We start from the raw sequence: 26,903 nt of genomic DNA, 5'->3' as shown, positions 1-26,903 counted from the left end.
GTCAGGTTCTTCTGTCCTTACGGAGACCTAAAGTGTCCAACGTCACAGCTGTTGCCATGTTCTCTGTGGTCACAGACATTATGATGTTGGACGTGTGTCTAGAGGAACTGAGTCTCAGCTCCTTATTGACCCATGATGTTGAGACAGTGGCTCTCACAGCCTTCTTGGTCCTGGCTATAAAAGAGAACACTTATGGTCACAATTATAATGGAGAAAGGAAGACACGGGCATGTCCGGCAGAGTCTGGTGTAGACACGGGGTTGTCCCACCATCTTTTCTCTTACTTCCTCTTTTTCACTGCCTAGGGTGGGCATCTAACTTCAGCGGTCCATGGTTCCTATTTTCTTTCTGAAGTCAGAAGCATGGCGGAGTCTCTCCCATGGAGGAACAGCTGGAGTTTGCTCTGATGTAGAGTCCAGAAATTCACACGGGGGTGTTACTATGTGGTGTGATACTAAATTCTATACCTGAAGGTCTAGGCCTATGGGCGACTTCTAGTGTTTACAAGTTTTTGGTGCGCAAACTTCCTCAGTTTAAAACTGTTGGTTAAATAAAATTGGCAACAGTCAATTAGTAGAGGGATTAGAGGTAGGCAAGTTAGGAGTGGCCTGGTTGGAGAAGAAGGGACTGAGGGAAAGAGAAAGAAGGTGAGGGAGGAGGAAGCCACCATGGAATAGAAGAAGAACGTACAGGAGAGGAGAAAGAAGAGCCACCATGGGTTAGTTGAGCCATAGAAACGTGGTCATGTGGGCTGGCCAATTGGAGCTTAGAGCAGCACAAATGAAACAGTAATAATTTGGGTTATTGATAGGAAGGTAGATTCTAACAGCACGGAGGGTAGGCAGCTGCCCAGCTGTTGTGCTGCCTACGGCATAGTGTAAATATAAAGACTGTGTGTGCCATTCATCCAGGAACATGAATGGTCTAAGGGGGTTGGGGGGAAGAAGCCCTGCGCCTATGAGAAATTTCGTTGGAAACCTGATCCAAGCTGTGTCTCTATCAGGGAGATTCATCTTCAGATTCTGTCTTTCTCTGGGAAGTCTGAGAGGAAAGGAAAAGCTGGCCTGGATCCCTGAACAGCTTCCCATTGTGTCCTGGTTGAACAGAATGAGAGAAACTTTAGCCTTTAGGATACAGACTCAGTAAATACTGCCCATGTGCATGAAGCCTGTGCTCTTTCCTGGTGATGTGTCTGCCTTATACCTCAAGGTTGATGGCCAGTAAAAGATTGTAGATGTGCAGCCCCACGCTTAAGTTACCTGAGAGAAATACCAAGATGTATGCACACAAGGCTAGATGTGAATGTTCACAACAGTGTGATCCATGGCAGAGCCAAACTAGAAGCCATCCCTGTGTTTATCAATAGATTAATTGATAAGCAGGATTTGATGTGTTCATACAGTGGAATACTATTCAGCCATAAAACCTGCTGGCCTACAGAAACCATGATGGAACCCTCACACTGATTCAAATCTGCAAACCTCTATGTTTACATTATATGTCCAAAGTGGGCAGATTGTGGAGACAGAGAACAGATTCATGGTTACCTAGGACTGAGGGTGAGGACAGGGATGTGATTGCAAATGGGGTTTAGGACTAGATTGGACGTAACGGATACTTTAAATCTGTGAGGTCATGATGGCGTCTTAATTTTATAAACCCCTTAAAAGTGACTAGTGTGCACCCCAGGATCTACCTGTGGTGATCAAGCAGTGGCGTGAAGGGAAGGCAAGGAGGAGACTTGTGGATCAGGCCCAGGCCCTGTATGTCCCAATTTATGCTATGGAATTAGACTTCCACAAAACTCAGAAGCTAACTGCACAGCCTACATAGCCAGCGCTGAGAGCCATTGCCTCTCATCTGGTGTGACGGCATCTGTTTTCTTTGTAGCAGACAGGAACCACGCCAGCCCGGAGCATCTTTGACTCGAGCCTTGACTCCCTTCCCCTCGGGGCTGGACCCTATCTGGAGAGTTTGCCAGAGAAGTGTTCATGTTCTCTCAGACATTCACAGAGATTCATCTGATGAGAACGGTTAGAAGACACCAAATGACTTTCCCATCTCACTTGCTCATCCTAGAAGTGATTTCCACTGGAGAGACACAACCATCACCCGACTCATCATCTTGTCCAGGGAAAGTCACAGATATCTCCCAACATGAAAGGTCTTCCTTGGTACCCAAGTGGGCTGGTGGCTGAGACAATCTCCCAACTCATCCCTCATGGCCCAGGCTCCAGGTATTGCCTCCAGAATGATTACAATGAGGGATTCCTCAGAAGAGACAGCACAGGGTGTATGTGTGTGGGAGGAGCCCTCAGCCACTGTCAGCTTACGGACTCTTGAGTACAGGTGTGATTATCCCTGTCATGCATGGAGAGAGAAAGGCATGCTCCCTTGTACACACACACACACACACACACACACACACACACACGCACACCATACACACATACCACACATACTACATACACACACCATATATACATACTACATACACACACAATACACACATACTATACACACACACAATAACACATACAACACATATCACATACACATACCACACACACATCATACACACATACCACACATACTACATACACACACACACACCCCATACACAGATATCACACATATTACATAAACACACCATACACACATACCACACCCACACACACCACACAAATACCACATACACATACCATATATAACACACACACACACTACACATACCACACACACATATAAACACATACCACACACACCATACATATCACACACACACACACACACACATACACACACACACACACAATGCTTGCTCTGCAGTTTAGGGAAACTAAAGCCCTTTAAAAGCTTCCCAGACTTGAAGACATGAGAGGAGTCTGAGGAGGGAGGCTGCCCCTCTCACCGCAGCTCCTATCCAAGGCCTGTCTGGGCATCATTTGGGCAGTTCATTGACTATAACCCTGAACATGCTACACAGTGAGATGCATTTTCTTCCACTGAAATGGGAGAAGGGGTGCAGATGCTAACCATGTTTATACTCTGCTCTGCACTCAGTCTTCAGCTAAGTTGGTTCCTTTTCCTGCTCTTCCTTTGTTAAACAGGGTCGTCTGACACTATCCCACTGCATGACAGAACATCATCACAGGCTATAAGTAACAGTGGATTTCAGAGTTCATCATCTTGCCCAATGTCCTAGGGCAAAAAACAGTTATCCTTGATCTCCTATAGTCTTCCATGTTGCCAATCTTGTGTGAGGCTTCAGGTTCCCTACCGTACCCTGCTATGTTACTTCAGAAGTGCCATTTTGCACATACATGTTCTTAATCCATTTTGCACATGTGTGATCTGTAATCCATTATACACATGTGTGTTCTGTAATCCACTGTGCACATGTGTGTTCTGTAATCCATTGTGCACATGTGTGTTTTGCAATCCATTGTGCACATGTGTATTCTGCAATCCATTGTGCACATGTGTGTTCTGTAATCCATTGTGCACATGTGTGTTCTGCAATCCATTGTGCACATGTGTGTTCTGTAATCCATTGTGCACATGTGTGTTCTGTAATCCACTGTGCACATGTGTGTTTTGCAATCCATTGTGCACATGTGTATTCTGCAATCCATTGTGCACATGTGTGTTCTGTAATCCATTGTGCACATGTGTGTTCTGCAATCCATTGTGCACATGTGTGTTCTGCAATCCATTGTGCACATGTGTGTTCTATAATCCATTGTGCACATGTGTGTTCTGTAATCCACTGTGCACATGTGTGTTCTGTAATCCATTGTGCACCTGTGTGTTCTGTAATCTGTTGTGCACATGTGTGTTCTATAATCCATTGTGCACATGTATGTTCTGCAATCCATTGTGCACATGTGTGTTCTGTAATTGTCACTCTGAGTTCCTCAGGTACAGGGATGGTGCTTTGTACCTGGTCACAAACCACCCAGTGCTCTGGACTGAGCCTCAGTGCTTCTCACTGGCTCCCTGATGATTGATTGACCTGCTCATAGGATGTGAGACATAACCCTGTGAACAGGGAGAAAGTCCATGCTGTGGTATGTTTGGTTAAGTACAGGATAGAAACATGATGCAGTCTCATGTCTGCCTGTGGATGTGTCCGTGGATAGTAGAGGCACAGGCCTCAAGAGACCCCAGTGTACTGCTCAGACAAAAGTCTGCAGGAAACTCAGCCATGTGTGGGCAGTGGCAGTTCTGGTGCTGTGGTGACCACAGATTGCTTTCCCTTCCACTTCTTGGCATTTTGACACATAATAATAGACACTTTATTTTTTATTCACTGTGGTAGAAAGTGTTAGGAGTAAGTTGTGTAGGAGCTGGGAAGACACATCAGTTGGCAAGGCACTTGTCACACAAGCATGAGGACCTGATTTTAATCCCTGTGTTAAAAAAAAAAGTGGGGGCTGGGGAGATGGTTCAGTGGGTGAAGGACTCGCCATGCAAATATATGGACCAGAGTTCAGATCCCCAGGACCCACATAAAAGTTGGGTGGGTATGGCAGTCCCCCAACAGGAAACAGAGACAGGAAATTGTCAGAGCAAGCTGGCTAGACAGACCAGCAGAATGAGTGAGCTCCAGGCTCAGTGAGAGATCCCATCCAATATACCAGGTGGAGTACAGTCAAGAAAGACACACAGAGTCATTGTTGAGCCTCTGCACACATGCACACATGCACACATGCATACACACATGTGCACAGAGCATGCACACATACACACATATACATACAAACATACATACGCAGATGCACATACACAGGAGAACTCTCATATACACATGTGCACATAGCACACACAAATATGTATGTAAAAACTAAAATAAGAATAAGTAAATAGGCATGATGGCACACACTTGTAATCCCAACAGTCAGAGTCACTCAGATCCCTGGGCCTCACTGACCAGTCAGCCTAACATAATTAGTGAACTCCAGACCACTGAGAGACTCTGTCTCAGAAACAAGATAAGTCACGTCTGAGAAATGTCACTCAAAGTTGACTTCCAGCCTCAATACACAGGAGCACACAGGCACACACACACACAGAACTCTCATACACACATGTGCACATAGCATACACACATACACACACATGCACAGTGAGGGAATTAACATAATCAGGATATCAAGGCTCAAGCCAATGAGATGAGGTGCTACCTTGTCTATCGCTCTTTATGGGTGTAGGTCTGTGTTGCCCAAAGTGTGTTCCAGGACACCCTAGTCCCCAACACAAGTGTCACATCTCTGACCAGCATGGTGACTCACATTGCCCACGAACCTTGAATATCCCCACAACGTGTCTCTTCAGCATCCTCTAGACTTGCACAGCAGCAGAGCCATTTAGCTAGCATGCCGATGCCTACGTTACCCTTGGGAGAACACATTCCTAACTCAGTGTTATTGTTTTTAGAGTCTATCGCACTGGGTTGTTGTTGAGTGTCTTCATTTCATTTGTTGTTGGTAATGCTCCCTTGGTGAGCAGGATTTGGAGAGACTGCAGAGCAGGAGAGTAGCTCCGTCCAGAGTTAGCAGCATAGAACATGGGGGGTGGCACCAGGTGGAAGGATGGGGAGCTAAAACAAAGGCAGACACAGTCTCCTACACCTGCCAGCCCAGTGTTGAGGAGACAGAGGCAGGAGGATTCCTAGGCCTTGCGTGTCAGCCAGCCTCACTGAGTCAGTGAACTCCAAGTTCAGTAAGAGACTAAAGTGAAAACTGAAAACTAAAGTGGAGAATAATTGAGGAAGATACTCATGTCAACCTCTGGCTTCTGCATACATGTTCACATACACACACACATACTCATATGCACTCATACAAGTACATACACATATTCTCACACACATGTGCACACACATACACATATGCATACACATGCACATACACATATTCGTTCACACACGCATGCACATACACAGTGCTCACACATGTGCATATGCACATGTACACACGTGCTCACACACACACACACACACACATACACACACACATACTCATATGCACTCATACAAGTACATACACATATTCTCACACACATGTGCACACACATACACATATGCATGCACATACACATATTTGTTCACACACGCATGCACATACACAGTGCTCACACATGTGCATAGGCACATGTACACACGTGCTCACACACACACACACACACACACACAAAGTCGTGTGATTTGGTGTCATTCTGTCTGTTCACAGAGCTTCTCAGTATCACTGTCTGGTCCCCTTGGCAAGCTCACCACACCATATTGACTACCTTTCTCATTGTTGCTGGACACTGTCAAGAAGCAACTTAAGGAAGGAGGATCTATTTTAGCTCTCAGTTTGGGGATACAGGCCACCACAGTAGGAAAGGTACAGTGGCAGAGGTGTGACACAGCTTGCAACCAGCTTTCCTTTGTTACCTCTTTCACTCAGCCCAAGACCCCAACCCATGGAGTGGTGCCACCCACTCAGGGTGGGTTTCCTTCTTCACTTAACCCTCCATGAAAACTTCCTCACAGAGGACACACATGGTGTGCCTCTCCTGTGCCCTGGGTTTATCCGGATCCAATCAAACATGACCTCTGCACTTTCATTAATAAAAACCCTAGCTGAAGAAGGACCCTAGGATCCTCAGTGAATCCCCATAGTCTCACCATGAACCTGTGTTTTATTCCTAAACAGATGTTGTTTTTATTTCTATCACTTTTTAAAATATGAGCTCATAGCAGAGACAGAGATACTCTGAGCATCCAGGCAGCGCAGGGCTGCAGGGCTGGGCAAGTCTGACAGGTAGGTAGTCGGTGGAAATTAAATCTGTCACACTTCTGCTGGAAGTGAATTCACTCTGAGTTTTGAAAATTCACTGTAATTCAAGTCAGGAAACACTGGTAGGAGGGCCTAAAGCAAGAAGCCAGGCCTGTTCTTGTCTCTCTCTAGACCCTAAGGCGCTTGCAGGGCCACATGGAAGCTTGATTAGGGAGTCATGGCTGTGGTTTCCCGGGGGTCTTCTCACTTAGAAATGGACATGACAGAAACCTGAGGATATATATCCATCCCGGCTTGGCTTCAGATTCACTGTGCAGCCGAGAATGAGCTTCTGCTCCTCCCGCCTTCCAAGTGCTCCCAAGTGCCCCCAAGTGCTGGTATCAGAGGTGTGCACCACCACAGTTCAGTTTATGCAGTGTTGAAGATGGTACCCAGAGCCTTGTGCATGCCTGTATTCCAACTGAGCTGCATCCCAGTCCAAGCTGTGTATCATTACAACACAAGAGAGACTGGCTTTGGCTAGCCATGGTCTTACTTAGTTACCACCTTGAGTTGGGATTTGCCCCATAGAAGTATGTTTCAGAAAGCATGCAAACTTTCATTCAGTTTAAACTGTTTAAATGACTGTTGGGGGTTTATCAAAATACAGAGAGTATGTTAAGCCCAGTATGTTTGGTGCCCATATCCTGCACCCCTGTTATGACAAGGGCCTCCAGGCAAATATGTTTCTCCATTCAGCCAAGTACTGGGGAGACACTATGAAAGGAAAGCTCTATATGTAGCTCACAGGACAGCAGCTCTCTTGCCTTCTCAGGGTCTTGGAGGACACGGGCTGGTGCTGCCCAGTTGTGGGCTACAGCCTGACATCTTCAAGTGACATGGCTTGCTGTGTCTATGGCCTCTGACACATTTGCTGTCCAGAGCTTGGGGCTTTGAGGGAAAACTTGAAGGTGAGGCTGGAGGCTATCTGCAGGAAGCTGGGTAGAGGGGATGGAAGGAGAAAGAATGGTTCTTTGGGTGTGATATGCAGATAAGAGGAGACTCCTCTGCTTTTCAGAGCCAGGCAGAAAGGAACATCCATCAAGGACCATCTAGACATCAAAGTTCTTCACCCCCTCCATGATGAATCCCTAGGCCCTATAGTAACCCAGTAACATATAAACACATGTGAGCTGACATAGGTGAAGTGAAAAGCCAGACCTGGTGGTTGGCACATGTTATCCTAATACTGAGAAAGCTGAGACAGGAGGATCTTAAGGTCAAGACCAGCCTGAGCTATGGTAAATCCATGGCCAGCCTGGATAAGTTAGTAAGAGGCTGCTTCAACATTCAAAGTGGTGGCAAGAGCTGGGGTTATGGCTAAGGGTTAGGAACTTACCTAGCATTACAAGGCCTTGGGTTTGCATTCCTGACACCACAAATAAATATGTCAGGCTGGGGATGTAGCTCAGTTAGTGAGCACTTGCCTAGCATGCGTGAAGCCCTGGGTTCAACCCCTGCTATTTCATTAACTGGATGTGGTGGCACACAGCTGTCATCCTAGACCCAGGGAGGAACAAGTAGAGACATCAGAAGTTCAAGGTCATCTTCAACTTCATAGCAAGTTTGGTGGCATCCTGGGACATATGAGACCTGGTGTTTCAGCTTCTCCATCTGTTATGGAAATATGTTCCTCAAACTCTCCATGCAGATCAGGTGCAGTCCAAGGATCTGGGTCTGGAGCCCAAACGTTTGCCATTCATAAAGTTCCCCAGGGCAGTGTTAAAGGATGCAGACAGAGCCTGACCTGGGGAATCACTCCCTATGCTCCAGTGGCCTTTCGGTTAGGAAACCTAGCACACATCTTCCAGCTGTAGTTCAGAGCATTACCCAGCATCCCACCTGCCTGCCCCCGAATGGTTGCCAGGGATCCAACTGTGGAAGACCCAGCTAACACCCCTTCTCTTCTTCAGGGGAGGAGCGCCCCCGGGAGCCCCCGGGCCCTGCAGAGGCCCAGGCGCCAGCTGGGACAGAGGCTGGTGGGAGGACAAGCCGGCACAACTGGACATGTTCTCAGGAGCGGCTCAGGAAGGTCTTCTGGGGCGTGGCTGTCGTGTTCTGCGTGTGCGCCTCCTGGGCCGGCTCCACGCAGCTCGCCAGGCTGACTTTCAAGACCTTCGACGCACCATTCACCCTGACGTGGTTTGCCACCAACTGGAACTTTCTGTTCTTCCCATTGTACTACGCAGGACATGTGTGCAAATCCACAGAGAAGCAGTCTGTGAAACAGAGATACAGGTAGGGACTCCTAGACCGCCGATCACCCACCTGGGGGCCGTTCCCCAAGTGCCAGGCAGCTGAGTTGACCCTGGAGGTCAGCGCTGGTGGGCTGAGGGAGGGATCAAGGGTGAGACACCACAATATGCACAAAATGCACCTGCTCTGTCCTGAAGTCAAGGTCAGAATTCTTTCTGCCTTTGATGATAAAGCCTCCAGTCTTCACCTCCACCCCTCCCCACAGCAGCCCGTTTCTATGCAATAGGGAACAGGCAACATCTGCTAGAAATGGCCATGATAGGTCTCAGAGACATAGAAATGGAAGCAGAACCCTCACTCTGGCAAGGGGAGTGGAGGCATGCTGAGGTCAAGGGCAGAAGTGCTGGGAACCAGGTGTTCATGGTGTCCTCCCTTGTGTGAATGGCAGAATGACAACAAGGCAGGGTACATAGTTAATGAATCATATCATCTCCCACGAAATGATGACCCAAACCTCACCGTGCAGCACCTTCCCTGAGACCTTCCTGAGAACCACTGGTGTGACCCACAGGGTTTCATAATATCACGCACTTAGTTGCTTTGTGTCCAACATAGGCTGTGTCCAAGGACTGACTTAATCTGTCTTGCCTGAAACACCCAAGAAAGACTGTTGGCTGGGGTGACACTATTGACCACAGAAAACTGCTTGTCATCAGTCCCTGAGGTTGAACAAAAGCTACACGTCATAGCTATTCCTTTGTGTTCTCACCACCTTCCTCCAACCATACCCACCCATCCATTACACATCCCCCTTAAGGTTGCTGTCCTAGGTGGCCTCTGTTGCTGTGATAAACACTAACCGAAAACAACCTAGCGAGAGAAAGGAAACAATGTATTTGTCTTAAGTGTCTTTAGCACTCCTTTCTTGCTAAAATCCAGGCAGAAGCTCAAGGCAGGAACCTGGAGGCAGGAGCTGTTGCAGAGGCCATGGAGGGTGCTGCTTACTGGCTTGCTCTTCATGGCTTGCTCAGCTTGCTTTCTTACAGCACCCAGGACCACCAGCCCATGGGATAGCACAGCCTACTGTCTGAAGTTGCCACAGATAAGGAAGAACATCACTGGGACCAGGGAGAAAAGAAGTTGGACAATGATGGCAGCCTTTACTGGAACCAGATTTTATCTGAGGAATATGCGTTTGTGTCCTCACACAGTTAGAGCTGGGATCCTTTAAAAATCTACTTGTAACACAGGACACACATTTGAGAGGAGGGGGAGCTGATGGTATTTGCACAGAGCTCCATGGCCAGCCTCCTGTAGGGACAAGAACCCAGAGGCCATAGAGTCTTCTTCCATGCTGACTTAAGGCAACAGCTCCTGAGCCAGCCAGAACTGGCTGGGGAGATACTTAATGCAGCAAGCACTTCTGAACAGCAGCCAAGACAGGAAGCAAATAGATTTAGGAACTGTGAGCGGGGCCCAAGAAATCCCCACAGGCAAGAAGGAAATAATGTCCTGAGTCATGGAGAAAAGCAGACATCCAGGAAAGGATGCATTTGATAGTTAAGTGGTCCTGAGTGTATCAGCCTGTAATTAGGAGACAAGACAAATGTTCCCTCCGGTTCCCATCAACCATGCACACAGAGAGAGAGTCCCTGAGCCTCAAAGATAGCACAGCACTGTCCTAAACACAGGCAGTGGGGACAGTCCATCTGGGGACAAGGATGACTGCTGACACTTGGGAGCAGGGACAGCCTAGCACACCTTAAACTGTTGGGCTGAAAAACACACACGTGGTGTCCAACTCAAGGTGGTGGCAAGGTCAGAGTAAGCAAGATGAAAGACTACATAGAAAGATTAGTCATATAGAGAAAAGCACCAATGCCTGGGCTCCAGTCTACTGGCTTCCTGTGCAAACATCCAGGGAAGGTCTAGAAAGTGGGCTGGAGAGATGGCTCAGCAGGCTAAGGCATTTGCCCTAAGCCTGACAACCTGAGTTCTATTCCCAGGGCTCCTGTGGTGGAGAGAGGCACTGACCCCCTCGGAGTTGTCCTCTGATATCCACCTGTATGGCATGATATGCACGCACAAGCCCCACCCCACCCCCATGCTGCCTTCACACACAATAAAGAAAATGGAGACATGGGTGTCTTTGTTAGGGTTTTACTGCTGTGAACAGACACCATGACCAAAGCAAGTCTTATAAAGGACAACATTTAATTGGGACTGGCTTACAGGTTCAGAGGTTCAGTCCATTATCATCAAGTGGGAGTGTGGCAGCATCCAGGCAGGCATGGTGCAGGAGGAGCTGAGAGTTCTGCGCCTTCATTTGAAGGCTGCTAGCAGAATACTGCCTTCCAGGCAGCTAGGGGTAGGGTCACAGTGACAGACCTACTCCAACAAGGCCACACCCCCTAATAGTGCCACTCCCTGGGCCAATCATATGCAAACCACCACAGTGGGTGAGTAGCTAAAGGTGCTTGCTTCTCTTACAGAGGACTGGAGTTTGGTTCCCAGCCCCTGCTCTGGGCAGCTCACAACTGCCTGTAACTTCAGATCCAGTGAATCCAGAGCCCTCTTTTGGCCTCTGTGGGTACCAGCACACACATGTGCACACAAACACACACACAAAGATACAAACATATATATATAATAAAAACTTAAAAGTTTTACAAAAAGAATTCAGCTCACTGCCAAGTTGTCTGAGAACAATGGGGAGGAGGGGGAGACTGGAAGACAAAGCCAATTTATACCTTGCCCAATTTCTAGTTTGAAGATTATCCCTACTTCTAAATGTGGTCTTTTCTTAGCATGGGTTGTAGAAGTTCTATGGCTAGATGGAGATGCTCAAGGTATCCAGAGAAGCATGAATGCACTACAGGGGTGAAGTGTAGCCTCCATAGCCAGAAGAGTCTGAGGAAGTCACCGCTGTCACGCGCAGATGAGGGAGGATTTTAAACAGTCTGGGATGCACAAAGTGGAAAAGAACTAAAGTCACATCTTTCATCTTTGTCCTTTAATCAAAATTGATGCTAGAGGAAGCTTTAGCTGACGCCGAGATGGGTGTCTTGGCAGAGAGCATTAGCAGAGAACCAAGGGAACAGGAGCCAAGCAGAGACCTGTGGCCTCGAGAAAAAAGCTGGATAGTGAAGCAGCTCCTCTGGGGATTCCAGGGAACACTAAACTGCTCACTCCTGAGCAAAATCTGGGGGGATGGGGAGCCACTAAAGAGAAGCAGGTATGTAGCACCTAGCATTGAGCAGAGAGCTAAGTCACTGGGTCCTTGTGACAGTGGGTCTGGGTGGACTGAAAGTTGCTGTCCTAAGCCATGTTTAGGAAGCCATCTGCTGCTTGCCTGTGGCTGCATGGTGACTGTCAAAGCCCTGGGGTTGCCTAGTCTCAGCTTCCAGCTTTCTAAAATGCTTCTGATCCAGGGTTGGGAGGTGGCTCAGCCAGTAACTGGGTCCATGTCAAAGCAAGGTAGCCATGGAAACCCACATGCAACCCCAGTATTCTAGAGGCAGAGATGGGGAATCCCTAGAGCAAGTTGGCAAGCGCAGGCCTCAGTGAGAGACCATGCCTGAGCATGTGAAATTATAAGACGGAGGAAGACACCCCAGTGTCTATCTCTGGTTTCCATATACATACTCAGACACATGTGTACCCCCATGTAAATGCTACTGAGCCTGACTTAAATAGCGGGTTCAGGAGTTACTTGGCCACATGGAACAGATGAATATTTCAATATCTGAGCTCTGATTCTGCTCCACATGCAAGGGAAGGCTCCCTGGATGTGTTACACTCTCAGAGCTAGGCTGTTAATAAACGGATGCTTACACATGCCAGAGCCCTGCTGTCTGCAGCTCAGTGCATGGACTTCAGGAAAGAGATTCTACTGAGGGCTCCAGCGAATGAGGTAGCCTGTGCCTTGTGCACTATGGGAGAGCGGAACACCACAGCACCATGAGGGTGTTCATTTTGGAGAAATGAGTTCCCAGCCCTGGAGGTTTCAGACATTATTATGCTAGAGCATTGGCCAGGTATCTCACACTCAGAGATAGGCATCAGGAAATAGAAGTGGGCAAGTCTCAGCCCACTTCTATTGGGATTTCTGCTCTTGCCTTGGGTCTCCCAGTGAACCCTCTCTATCCCCAGGTGACATGTGTTCCAGCTGAGGGTTCTCTGCTTCTCACTGACAGCTGGGATGTCCCAGCAGATAGTCACAGGCTGCATGGAGGAAGCAGCATGGCCAGAACTCAGGGAAGACTTTGTAGCCATACCCAATTAAGTACTCAGATTGATCCTGGCACTGGCAGTGTTTCTTGCTACCCATGCCCCCAGTGTTCTGGGTTCCTGAATGAAACACACACACACACACACACACACACACACACACACACACGGGGTGGGGGGAAAGACTTTATATTTTGATGTGCCTAAAATAGCTCAATGATTGGGACACTCCCTAACCTCCACCTGGCTAATCCACCTCCCTCCAATATCCCTGAGTTATTACTTATTAAATTCTATATATCATCATTGCTGCCCTGAACCTGGTCAGGCAGCCCTCTTCAGGGCCACTCTCTGTCCTAAATGGTGACTCTCCTCTCTTCCCAGCATGGCAGATCTTCATCATCTCCTTTCTCTCTGTCCCCAGCCCAGGAATCCTAAAAGTCCTGGCTGTGTCTGCCCTGCCCAGCCATTGGCTGTGGGCATCTTTATTTGCCAATCAGAGCCAACTGGGGACAGGGTCTCTCAATGTTGTAAAACATGCAGACATGCAAACAGTTTTGGGGACCCAAATTACCATAATATAAGCAGCATTAGACCAAACCCACTACAAGTCTTCAGCCAATGGGCAACTGAAAGGTGCTGGTGACCACGATCCCAGGCAGCTGTGCCCTGGGTAGGTGCCACTGTGGGATGGAAGGCTGAGACATTGCTGAGGGGAGTGTGAGGAGATGCCCTACCAGCCCCTCTGACCCTGGAACAGGAAGATGGTATCTCAGACCCAGGAGTATCAGCAGAATCCAAAATAGAACAGATGGAGCCTTTGCAGCCCTGTCAGGGGGCGTTCCAGAAACTCCTAGCCATAGTGACCTGCTTTCAAAAGCAAACACAGCCAAGGCCTCCTTATGGGGAAAGAGGGAAGAGACAGAGAGGTGGTAGCAGCTCCCCTTAGCTTTTGTAGTCCTGGGTTTCCAAACGCTGGCTGTTTGTCTTCCTCAGGCATAGAACAGCACTCAGAGACAAGGGCCATCTCAGATCCTGTGTCTCCAACCTGCAAGGGCTGAGTGCATATTCACCTCCCTACACAGATTGTTATAGGAGTGTTGTCAACCTTGCAGAGGCAAATTTCCGGGTTTGCAACTAGATATTAGGTGGTCCAGTCTGAAAATGGCTCTTGTGTATCAAGGAGAGACACTGAGAAGCTGTGATCAGAGAGACTTTCTTCTCAGAGTTTAAAGTCTATGGAGGGAGCAAGAGAGGAGGTGCATGGCGGGGTGGGGGCAGGAAGAAGAGGCTCAGGGGTGCATGGCCCGGCACACAGGGGAGAAGCCAAGAGGCAGTGAGGCTGGACAAACAGATGGTTTCTGGATGCTGAGGGAGGTATGGAACGTTGTAAACAGATGGAGAGCTCGGATCCTGGGAAGCAGAGGTGTGTGGGTGAGAGCAGATCCCAGGGAGCCCCTGCTCTGTGCAGAAGAGGTTCAGAGCTGGCGTGACTCCCAGAGCTACCGCAGTGACAACCAGGTTGCAGGTTTTAAAACCACTCCTGGAGAGTGTGATGGAGGCGGGCTGCAGGCCAGGTTAGCTCAGCAAACACCTCCTTAATGTCTGCCTCTCCGGGACATGTGGGCAGATGTGGATGACACAGATGTTTCCCTCCCTCTAAAGACCTCATAGAGGGGGAACGAAGCCCACAGAAAACCAGAATGGAGCATGAGGGGGGTGGGGGCAGATGTCACCTGAGGCAGACAAGGGCTTGTATCGTGGCTGCTAGGACAGGCAGAGTGGGTCTTAGAACAAGGACGAACTGGGGCTCTGTCCTTTGCATGTATGCATGAGCGTGTCTGTGTGTGTGAGGGTACATGTGGACACGTGTGTGGAGGCTAGAGGTCAACCTCAGGCCTCAGATGCATCAACTTTGCCTTTTTGCTTTGGGATGGAGTTCTTCATGGGCCAGGGACTCATTGATTAAGTTAGGCTGCTTCCAGAAGCCCCAGGGAATCTGTCTGTCTCTACTATCATTGTTGTGGGTTCTTGTAGGTCCCCGTGCTTAAGCACTTACTTATTTGTTTTATATATACAAACACACTGTTGCTGTCTTCAGACACACCAGAAGAGCACATCAAATCCCATTACAGATGGTTGTGAGCCAAAATGTGGTTGTTGGGAATTGAACTCAGGACCTTTGGAAGAGCAGTCAGTGCTCTTAACCACTGAGCCATCTCCCCAGCACACTCCCCCACCCCCACCTCACACCCTGCCCTAGGGCTTAAGTCTCCAGAACAGGAACTTCAAGGATTTGAGCAGAAGACGGATAGCGTTGGAGCCATTGTTGGAAGGAGGATTCCTGGAGCCACTTATGTAGCCATTAGCTGCATATGCTGGAGTTTCACACTGGAGGTGGGATGAGTGTCCGGTGTCTCTCTGGTGGGGGAGGGGCGTGTGCTCAATCCCTGGACGACAGCAAATAAGAGGGATGTAAACCTAGAGCCAGGCTCCTGCTGGGAATGTCCAGCTTCCTTTTCAGACTCAGAAGAAAAAAAAAAAAATCCCTTGTGTTGGTGAAAATCATTTCTACATCCGGGTTTGCTGATGCTGAGCTGCAGCATGGTGAAGATAAGTCTTCTTCCCAGGTGTCTCAGAGCAGGTTTTCCAGGCACTGTGGTGAATACTAAGGTGTAGCAAGACAGCAGGAGTCAGCACCGCCCTTCACCTCCTGTGTCCTGTGCTATACCCATGCTGAGTGATGACTTCCCTCCCCTCCCCTTGCTCACTCTGAGCCCCAGGCCCACACAGTCCATCATTCCCAAAAGCAGTTCATTATCAACTGCTCCTAGAAACAGAGGAGCAAGGCACTCCATGCCAGGAGGATCTGCAAACTCCCAGTCTGAGGGGAGCACACACCTGAGGGGACCTCCCACCTCCTCCTGGCTCCATCTTTCTCTGCAGCACTAGGCGCCAAGTGAGGGAGTGAGAGAGTGCTTCCCTTACTCTTTTGTTGTAGAAATTATTTAAATCCAGGCCTGAGGTTTCCACCACACCTTAGCTATTTAAGTTCCCAGATGAAAGACACATGCAACCTTTATATTTATAATAAGCCTTAAATAGTACAAAAGCTAGTTAGCTACTGACCCTCTATGCTGTTAGAATCTACTTCTTATTGATAACCCCGAGCTATTACTTACTGTGTTTCAACTGTGCTGCTCTTAACTCCAAGCGGGCAACCCTCAGGGCCATGTTCTCTTGACTCACAACCCATGGAGGCTTCTCCTTCCCTCTCTCTTCACCTTCTTCCTCTTCATGGTTCCTCTCCAACCCCAAGCCCTCAAAACCTAAACCCTACCTATGTCCCTTCTGCCTAGCTATTGGCTGTTGGCATCTTTAGTTACCAGTCAGAAATAACTTGGGGGCAGGGTCACTTAGCATGTTACATGTGGACTCTGTCTGTGAGATAACCAGGTTTTGGGGGCACACACTTAGCATTACAATAGATAGCAATAGACCAAATCTCAATGCTCATTTATTTCCTTCAAGAAGGCAAACTCCACGAGGGTGTAAGGGTTTGAAAATTGCTGAAGGAAACCCCAGACTCAGATATCATGCCAAAACAGTATTTATTCTGCAGAAACATCTAGCATGCTAAGGTCGCCATCTTTTCAGAATGGCAATGAAGACAAAGACATTCGAGTCCCTTTATAACAGAACTACTTAATTGCTTCTGAGATAGCAACAGACTTCTAAAACTTAGGGCACATTCTAAGAGGTTACAAAAACCATTAACCAAAGGTCATAACCACAGGTGCAAAAACAGGAGGTAGATTTTGACTGGGTTCATCTGTACAAAACTTCAAGGAGACCTTATACAGTCTTTAACTTTCCATGAACCTGTAAGCTAGTAACAAATGATGAATGTTTAACCAGATAATTACTCCTAGTGGATATGCATGTAGACACTCTCTGTGATAAAACTCTTATTCAGTGTATAACCTGAATTTAGGTGCAAACTCATAGTGAGCTTTTTACCCTGTGAATACACACTCTGAAAGTGCTGGGAACAAAGGGCAGAGGCAGGCTTCCTTCCCCTTTTCCTCCCCAAGACTTTAACCCAGAGCCATGCAAAGACTTCTTTACCTTGCCTCCTACTGTTCTCACCATGAGGTGCTAAACCAGAGACGGGCAGCCTCCAGCCCCAGAGCAACTCGGCAGCAGATCGGCTGCAGAAGCAGAGAACTTTACACCCAGGATAGATAGCAAACCGTCAATGGCCTAGTATCTGAGTGGAGACAAAATGAACTCTTCAAGGTTTGGTGAATCAAGTCACAAACTTCAGTGTGTTGGTGTTGCTTGTTTTCATAACTGGTTTGGACACGATTTGGAAACCGCAATTTGTGGTCTGGGTTCTGTCTGTAGCCTGGTAGTTGACAATGAAGATTACAAAGGAGCATTCTCAAACCCAGAGGCCATTTTAGCCGAAGCAAAATGCCACTCCTAGTACTGTATACACGCATGTGCACATAGGCAACTGAGGATCAGTGGCTCTGTGTCTGGAAATAAAGCTGCAGCGGGTCCCCTGTGTCAGCAAAGAAGGAAGTGACCCAGGGTGGCTGCATGGGTGTCTGTTTTAGGGTGGTGCTTAGACTGTTCAAGGATTTATTTTATAAAAACAAGACAGAAGGACTGGAGAGATGGCTCAGAGGTTAAGAACACTGATTTTCCAGAAGACCTCGGTCCAGTTCCAAGCACCCTCATGGCAGCTAACAACTATCTGTAACTCTTGTTTCAAGGAATCCAACGCCCTCTTCTGGCCTCTGTGGGCACTCCACACACCTAGTATGAAGACATAAATATAAGAAGGACAATTACACACGTAAAATAAAAATAGAAAACCTTCAAAACAAAAGGCAAGAGATGGTCCACATGCCCTGTCACCCCCAGGCAGATACAACATCACACTGCTGTTTTAGCACCCTGAGTGCCATCCAGCATCTGCCCCCATCCACACCTCTCTGTAAACAGCTGTGAGTTTACACTGTAATATGGCATAGGGAAGTACTCCAGACAGTTCCTGGCTGTGAGTTCCTGAAGCATTTCTTAGCTGCACTGGGACAAGTCAGAGCTGAGGAACCAGCTCCTAGTCTCTCCTGCTCTCCCTAAACCAGCTGATCTGTTCTCTGGGGTCTCAGTTAATCCTTGAACAGATAACAGGGATTGACTTAGACTTCAACTGTTTTTGTGCTTTCAAATCCTACATGTATTGTCCACTGAGCTGTTGCCTCAGTTGCTTGAGTTTTGTCAAAAGGTCAGCCCCAGGTCAGCCCCAGAACCTCTGTCTGTGTGAAGGTGTGTGCTTGGAAGAATGAAGGTGTTTATGTGACTGCTATGCTGCACTAGAGGACTTACATCTGGAGGCAGGGAGTATGTCAAGATATCCCTGGCTAAAGTAGAGCCTTATTAATGTTTTAACATAAGTATTAAGATCTCTGAACATTTTCAAGGTCAGTCTAGCAGGTTTGAAGCAAGGAAAACTAGCTTTGGGGGAAGGGAGTAAAATCCCCAGCATCCATGCAGAAAGCTGAGTGTAGTGGGCACTCTCAATCGCAGTGCTGGGAAGGCAGAGACAGGCAGCAGGTAACTGGAGCACTAACCAGTCAGCCTAGCTTTCCTGTTGAGTTGGTCCAGGTCAGTGAGGAAGTCTGTCACAGAACAAAACATAACACAGGCACACGTACACACACACACACACACACATACACTCACTCTCTCTCTCTTTCTCTCTCTTACACACACACACACACACACACACATATATATGTCGCAAACACACATACACACACCATACTTACACACATGCACACATACACACACACATATATACCATAAGCACACATACATACACACACACACACATACACACACATGCCACAAATGTACATACACACACACACACACATAGCACACCACACACCTACATGTACACACACACACAGCTGGGTCCCAAGAGGAGGGAACCCTTACTCCCATGGGTTTTGATGAGTTATCAGCACCATATACCAAATAATGAGGAAGATTCCTGTGTATGGCATATAAAAGACAAAGACTCACAGGCCATAACCGAGAGGCCAAGGTCCTGCCCAACGTTACCTGCTAATGTTGAAGAATTTTTCAACATTCTGTTATGTTTAGTCAAGATGGTGAACCAACTGATAGGCAAACTGAAACTTAAAGTCTCAATTTAGCATAAAAGAGTCTACCAAGAGACTTAGAACAACCAGAAAGGGACTTGCAGAAACCTCTGATCCAGTTTGTTCCTGTTATCAAAAATATCATCAATGTGTTCAAAGAGAAAGTGCCAGGACCCCTTGTTCCCCAACAGCCCTAGTCTTCTCCATAAATAAATCTAAGAAAAAGGCAGTCAAAAGCAGTCTTTCTTCATAGGCAGGAACCTGGGGACAGTGCCTGGGCAGTGCAAAACAACACATGTTCTGAACACTGTGTATTAAGGAGCAAGAACATAGGCTTGCCATAGGATAGGTCAGCATGGAAATCAGCTGCTTTCATTTGCTATGGAAGCACAGTTGTGATGGTTTGTATGTGCTTGGCCCAGGGAGTGGCACTATTAGGAGGTGTAGCCTTGTTGGAGTAGGTGTGTCACTGTGGGCATGAGCTTTAATACCCTTGTCCTAGCTGTCTGGAAGTCAGTCTTCTCTCCTGTCTGCCTTCAGAACAAGAAGTAGAACTCTCAGTTCCTCCATGCCTAGATGCTGCCATGCTCCCATCTTGATGATAAAAGACTGAACCTCAAACCCTGTAAGCCAGCCCCAATTAAATGCTGTCCTTATAAGAGTTGCCTTGGTCATCATGTTTGTTCACAACAGTAAAACCCTAAGACAACAGTCAAGTCAACTCTGAGACAAATGCTTAGTCCAGTAGCTTCAGCTTGTTCCCTGACTAGCTCATAACTTAATTACCCACTTATTTTACTCTGTGTCCTGACATGTGGCTGGTTACCTCTCCTCAGCTTTATATTACTGTCTCCTCCAGAGTTTGTGTGAATGTCTCCATTTATTCTATGAGTTCCACATGGCTGGTTACCTTCTTCTCAGGTTCATGGGTCCATCTCCTCCAGCGTTCAGGACAAATCTCCCATGTGCCTAACTCATTCCCAGAATTCCTTGCCCTCCCCCAACTCACTGCAGGAACTCCCACCTCCTACTTCCTGCCTCAGCTGATTGGCCATAGGCTGTTTTATTGACAGGTGAATGCTTTTACACAGTGCACAAGAGAGTCTCTCTACACTCCACACCTCAACTCTTTCCTGAAAGACAGAGCCTCTTACTGCCCACTGTAAAGGGTTGCTCTTGGGATTGCCTGCTCCCTGGGTGCCACAGTTCTTGTGCATCACGTGCTCGAACTGAAAAGTATACATGTGTAAAACCTGCACTGTGCTTGATCGAGGGGTTTCCTACTCCTCTCCAGGACATGATATATAAATCCCAAAAGTCAAGCAAATTAATCCTTGTTCTTCCCAGGTAGTAAAATGATGGTGGTGGTGATGGTGGAGATGATGATGGTGGTAGTGTTGATGTTTGTGTGAAACTCAGTCGTTCAGTTCAGAAAAGTCATGCTACTGGTGTGTAGTACATGGCAGGGTCCATGCTGCTGGCGTGGAGCACCCGGCAGGAAGACCCATATTGTATGGTGTCATTTCATACTACTGTCGTGGGAAAGCATTTGTAACAGAAATGAGCTTCGGGATGGACGAGCTCTGATGTGGAAGAAGCATTGTGTCCATCCCCTGTGAAGTCATCCAAGAACACCGCTGAGAGACAGATGAAAGCATGAGGTGATCCATTTGTCTAGAAAACAAGGTCCTGTCAAGCTCTTGACATGCCTGAAACAGTCAAGACAAAATGGGCTGTTGCTGTGCACAGTGGCAGAGTGGATACGTCCCTTGTCATATTGTCCTTCAGTATGGCCACTACCTCAGCCTGCCTGTATGCTATGCAGCCCTGGCTAGGCTGGTGGCATTGGCTAACCTAGGCCTCTTGGGAGAAGACATTACAGGGTTATCACACGAGGTGTCCCTCTTGCTACCTCACTCAGCATTTGAGCATTACCTGTAACTCACCTGCCCCTTGGATACAGAAGGCCATGGAGGTCTTGCTTGGAAAGAAGTAACCACAAGCATGGCACAAGGCTGGTTCAGGTTTTCAGCCTGCAATTCACGTATTGTGTATGGGTTGGATGGCCGTGAGCGTTCCTGAAACTGAATGAGCACATATCAAAAATGGCATGAATGCAGATTCCAGGTTTAGGGTGTGAGTCACCTCCCCGGGAGCCTGAGCTTTGATGGTGGCTACTGTTGCTGGACAGTGGGTCCTTTGGTGGGGGATATAATCAGTGTCAATATTCCACGTTAAGGTCTGTGTGTGTGTGTGTGTGTGTGTGTGTGTGTGTGTGTGTACGCGCATGCTTGAATGCATGTGTGGATGTATGAGTGTGTATGCATGCACACACCTGTGCATATGGGAGTGTGGGAGTGTTTATGCATGTGTGCATGTGAGTGTGTGTGCACATGTGCTTGAATGCATGTGTGAATATGTATGTATGCGCATGTGCATGCATGTGTGTACACATGTGCTTGAATGTATGTGTGCTTATGTGTGTACATGTGCATTGTGTGCATGTGCAAGTATGTGCATGTATGTGAGAGTGAGTGTGTGTGTGTGTGTGTCAATGGAGGCTAGAGATTGGCATCAGGTATTTCTTCAATTGCTCTCCACACTATGTTTTGCATCAGGGTCTCTCACCACTGTAGTACTTGTAAACCAGACTGAGTGGCCCCTGAGACACAGGGATTCACATGTCTGTGCCTCGCAGCACTGGGGTTATAGCTTATGTCACATGACTAGGTTTTGTTTTGTTTTGTTTTGTTTTCTTGGCATGGTTCTGCAAAATCTAACTAAGGTTTCCATACTTGCAAGCTTTACTGTGTGAGCCATCACCTCTGCCCACATGGTGTATTTATTTGGGTTATTGAGCCACAGGGCAAGAGCACTTGTCTCTCTTTGCTGGCTGCTTTATTATATTGCTTTCCACATAGCTTTTCTCAGCAAAGGGACTGGGAGTCTATGGAAAAGACTCCTTGAATTACTACAAATTACTATGCCTGATCTTCTAAGCAAAATCAAAGCAATTCCCTCTATGTAGACTGTGCCTTGTCTAGGTATTCAGTAATTGACCTCTTGACCAAAACACATTGTAAACATATTGTATCTTCCTCGAGCATCACCCAGAGCAGGTGAGGCACATGTGCCTTGACTAGGTACTCAGTGATTGACCCCTTGCCCAAAACACATTATATCTTCTTCCTCAAGCATGAGCCAGAGCAGGCTAGGCACATGCCTAGCTCTCTTGAGATAGCCCTCTTTCCAGCCGCTTCCCCACCTAGTCCTAAGGGAGGGGTATGAGCCTCCTGCTCTCTCTACATCCTTCTTATCATAAAGCATTTCCCGCTGTGTTCTACAAGACCCTCTCTGAACAGTTCCCAAGCCAGAGCCACGCACCCTTCTGGTGTACATTGCCTTTGTAGCCCTGCCCCCACACTGTCTGTCTAGTTGAATCGTCATGGAACGTAAGCACCGTGACCGGCCAGCGCAGACTGCCTTTGCTGATGCCTGTGTACAATCTATTCTTGGGCTTCCTGGACCTTTTAAAATAGACTTTCAGTAATTACATTTACCTCCTCAGCTGCTTCCTACTGCACCCTGAGACAGCAAAGGCAACTTATGGGCTTAATGCAACATTGTGGAGTGGGCTTGTTAGTTTTGTGCATTTCTTTCCTACCCGATTTTATGATGCTTACATTTAATGAGTTACTCTTGATCATGCATACATTATTAATTTATAACATAAAGGAAATTAAAAGGACTAGAAAAATTAAAGATCCCTTGTTTCAGGGATGTATTGTTAGACCCTTTATGTACCAGCCTTTCTTTCACCACACACTTCTCCAGGGGAGAGCAGAAGAAGAGAATTTTTAAAATGGTTTAAGTATTTTACCAACAAAATGGAAATTCTGGATGAGCACAAGAGGTCTGTCAAATGCTGGCTAACTGTTTTGACCAGTGTGTGTGTGTGTGTGTGTGTGTGTGTATTCATGTGTGTGTACAGCTACACACATGCTCATGTCTCAGTCTGCCAGAGGTTGACACTGGATGTCTTCTTGGGTTGCTTTCCATATTACTTATTGAGGCAGGATCCCTCACTGAACCTAGGGCTTATGGAGTAAGTTGAACCATCTGGCTGTTGAGCTTCAGAGACACCCTCGTGTGTGGGATTATAGGCACATGTGGCCATGCCTGACTTTTCTGTCTGGGATTTGGAGCCAAATCTTCATGCCTGGGAAGCCAGAGCTTTACCCATTGAGCCACCTCCCCAGACTGACCAGACAGTGTTTAGGCATTTAGGCACTGTAGGTGTTTAAATCACTGTAGGACTGTGACATGGTGAATGTGTTTCCTGGAACATGGAATGTTTAGCTCCACTTTCGGGCTGTGTGTTGTGGTAAGTGTTTCCTGGCATGTCTTGAGCAAAGGGAGTTGTTGAGGTAAACTGAAGAAGCCATACCCCCATGCATCATGAACATGATCTCTGTGCCTGGAACTGAAGTCAACCTGGAAACCCACACCCTCAAGTATGCAGTCAGACATCCTTGAGGTCCTGGGTAGGGATAAAATGGTTTGCCTTGTAATGGTGCAGGCCTGAGGAGTTCACATCCCCATCCTTTTTGGTGGTGTGCAGTGCATGATAATATTACCTTCTCTAATGAGGAGAAAGGGCTGGCCCCATCTAGGTTTCCTGGTCAAACCCTGGGAATCCTAAGCAAGATAGCACTGTCATTTGAAGCAAGCCCTCCTGAGGTTGGGGGATGGAGTGGATTAGGAGAGTCAGCTGCCAAGATCCCTGAACCCCAGCTATCCTGAGAGCTTGCTCCAGGGAGGGGTTGCATACCCTGGGACTTCATCCTTCCTCTGAATCTAACTTAGATCAAGCAATTCTTTCCAGGATGACTTGTGTCAAAGGCCATAGTTTGAATGTTAAATCCCATTGGCTATTGTGTTGGACACTTGGTCTCCAGGTGGTGGCACTGTTCTTGACATCTGTGGATCCTTTGGGAGAGTGGGACCTGGCTGGAGGAAGGGGAATCACTAAGGATGTGGGCTTGTAGATTATACAGGTTTCAGGTTCTTTTCTGAGTACCACGCTCCCTGAACCCTAAACATGTGTGAGCCTCTGCATGGTAAACTTCTCCCTGACAGACCAAAGTCCTTCTGAAACCACAACCCTATCCATCTTCGCTGTTAAGTTGCATCTGTCAGTGATGAGAAAGTTGCTGATCCCCCCAGCAGGGTAGGTAAGAAGTATCCCACTGCACCAGCTGCTCACTCAGGATCCCAGGCTTCCAGGAGCAGTGAGGAAGAATTGGCAGAGTTACAATGTATCTGTTGATCGGCAGCCTGACTCAGAAGTAAAGTTCTGAATGAGGGAATCTGACAGGCAGCCAGCATCACACTCGGGAACATGATCTCTGTGCCTGGAACTGAAGTCAACCTGGAAACCCACACCCTCAAGTATGCAGTCAGACATCCTTGAGGTCCTGGGTAGGGATATGCCTTGTAATGGTGCGGCCTGAGGAGTTCACCTCCCCAGAACTTATGTAAAAAATGGGGCACAGTGGCGAGCACCTGTGATCCCAGCCATGTGAGTTGGGAAGAAGAGACATGTGACCCTGGAAGCTGCTGGCCTGGCCTTGTTGGTGAAGTTCCAGGCCAGTAAGAGACTGACTCCATCTCAAACAAAAGATGGAAGGATGACACCTCTGGCCTCCATGTGCACTGTTTGTTCACACATACACACAAGCACATATGCACATACACTCATGCACACATACATGCACACATATACACACATGCACACACACATATACTGTGCTACAGCTGCCATAAGGCCTTATTATGAATACATATAATATTTTAAGAATATCTCGACAGAAAATAGCTACCTTTAAGTATCATGAAGCTAGGGACATGGCCTTTCTCACCCTCCCTTGCACCTAACACCACGCTCAGTCTGTGGGCTAGACAGGATCAAACTTATCAGCATCCTGTCAGGATGAGAGACCTGTAGGTAAATGGTATGGAGGAGGGGCTCACACGGCTGCAGCCCTTCCTAAGCATTTGTAGGCATTGGGGTTGCTGAAAAGGGAGGGACTTTTTCTCCCCAGTGATTGTAACTGTGGGTAAGAAGCCCATGCTTCCAAAAGCAACCCTAATGAGAGAGAGAGAGAGAAAGAGAGACAGAGAGAGAGAGACAGAGAGGCAGAGGCAGGGATAGAACAGAGGGAGAGAGGGAGGGAGAGGGGAGGAAAGACCAACTAAGCCAGAAGAGGAACATCAGGTGCAGGACAGGGTGGTGGGATGAATGAGATAAAAATGTATGTAAATACAAAACACTACAATCAAACCCATTACTAAGAATATTTAACATATGTTAATGAAATAAATCTTTAAAAAAGAAAGTTTCAACTTTACATTTACAGCGGCTAGATTTTCATGGTTTCTCAAACTACATCTTCACAAAGACCAGTGTTTGTGTGTGGGGGGGGAGGGGGGTGGCTGAGGTTTTGTCCATTTGTGGTCTTAAAATCTTGCTCAAATTTCCACCTGCTGTGAGGTCTGAGACCGAATACTGGCTTGTGTCACTATTGCTGTTTAACAAGCTACCTGGAACCCCAGAGTGCACACAGCCCTTTTGACTGTGTGGGGAGTGAGTGGGTAATGGCTCTAGTCTGGCTCGGGCTTGCAGGTTAGGATGACGGACAGACAGGGACGAGAGTCTGTCATCAGGGGATGCTCCTTCAATGTCTGCCTCTCTGCGCTCGCTCTCTCTCTCTCTCTCTCTCTCTCTCTCTCTCTCTCTCTCTCTCTCTCTCTCTCCTACTCGGAACTATCTACTGAATACTTGCATGTGACTGGCCTAGAGGCATACTTCTGCTCTGTGTGGTGGCCCAGCCAGTTAGACTATGACCATGGTTCACTAAAGGCATGGGTCCCAGTGGGGTCAGCAAAGACTCTGTTACTGCTTGAGGTCATTTCTCCCCTGCTCTGTGTCAGGACAGACAGGAGTTTGCTGGGATTGAAAGAGAAGACATGAATCTCACCTATCACTGGAAGGATAGCGTGTGGAGCTGTGGAGTGAGGACATTGTTGCTGTCATCTTGGAACAAGCCATCTATTGTGGTTTGCATAAGTTTGGTGTAGGAAGTGACACTATTAGGAGGAGTTGCCTTGTTAGAGTCAGTGTGGCCTTGTTGAAGGAACTGTGTCACTGTGGGCGTGGGCTTGGAGACCTTCCTCTTAGCCACTTGGGAGCCAGTCTTTCTGTTTGCCTCTCAGCTCCTTCTGTACTATGCCTGCCTGGATGCTGCCATGCTCCTGCCTTGATAATGGACTGAACCTCTGAACCTGTAAGCCAGACCCAGTTAAATATTATCCTTTATAAGAGTTGCCTTGGGCCTGATGTCTGTTCACAGCAGTAAACCCAAACTAAAATACCAGCTGCCATGATATCTGGAGCATGCCTGAGTGTGGGCAG

At 47.6% G+C, this 26,903-nt stretch overlaps 1 protein-coding gene across 2 annotated transcripts in view; it reads left to right on the top strand.

Annotated features, from left to right (window-relative positions):
* Nucleotides 1-26,903, top strand: part of Slc35f3 (solute carrier family 35 member F3) — a 242,414-nt gene that overhangs the window by 159,392 nt on the left and 56,119 nt on the right. For both annotated transcript variants that reach the window (XM_085843510.1, XM_085843511.1), the window contains one exon: nucleotides 8,738-9,062. In XM_085843510.1, coding sequence (XP_085699636.1) covers nucleotides 8,738-9,062 — 325 coding nt within the window. The remainder of the gene's footprint in view (nucleotides 1-8,737; nucleotides 9,063-26,903) is intronic.

Source organism: Mus caroli, unplaced genomic scaffold (genome assembly GCF_978045245.1).
Source record: "Mus caroli unplaced genomic scaffold, Mus_caroli_1 scaffold_10, whole genome shotgun sequence".
Lineage (NCBI taxonomy): Eukaryota > Metazoa > Chordata > Mammalia > Rodentia > Muridae > Mus > Mus caroli.
This window is presented reverse-complemented; position numbering and strand designations above follow the sequence as displayed.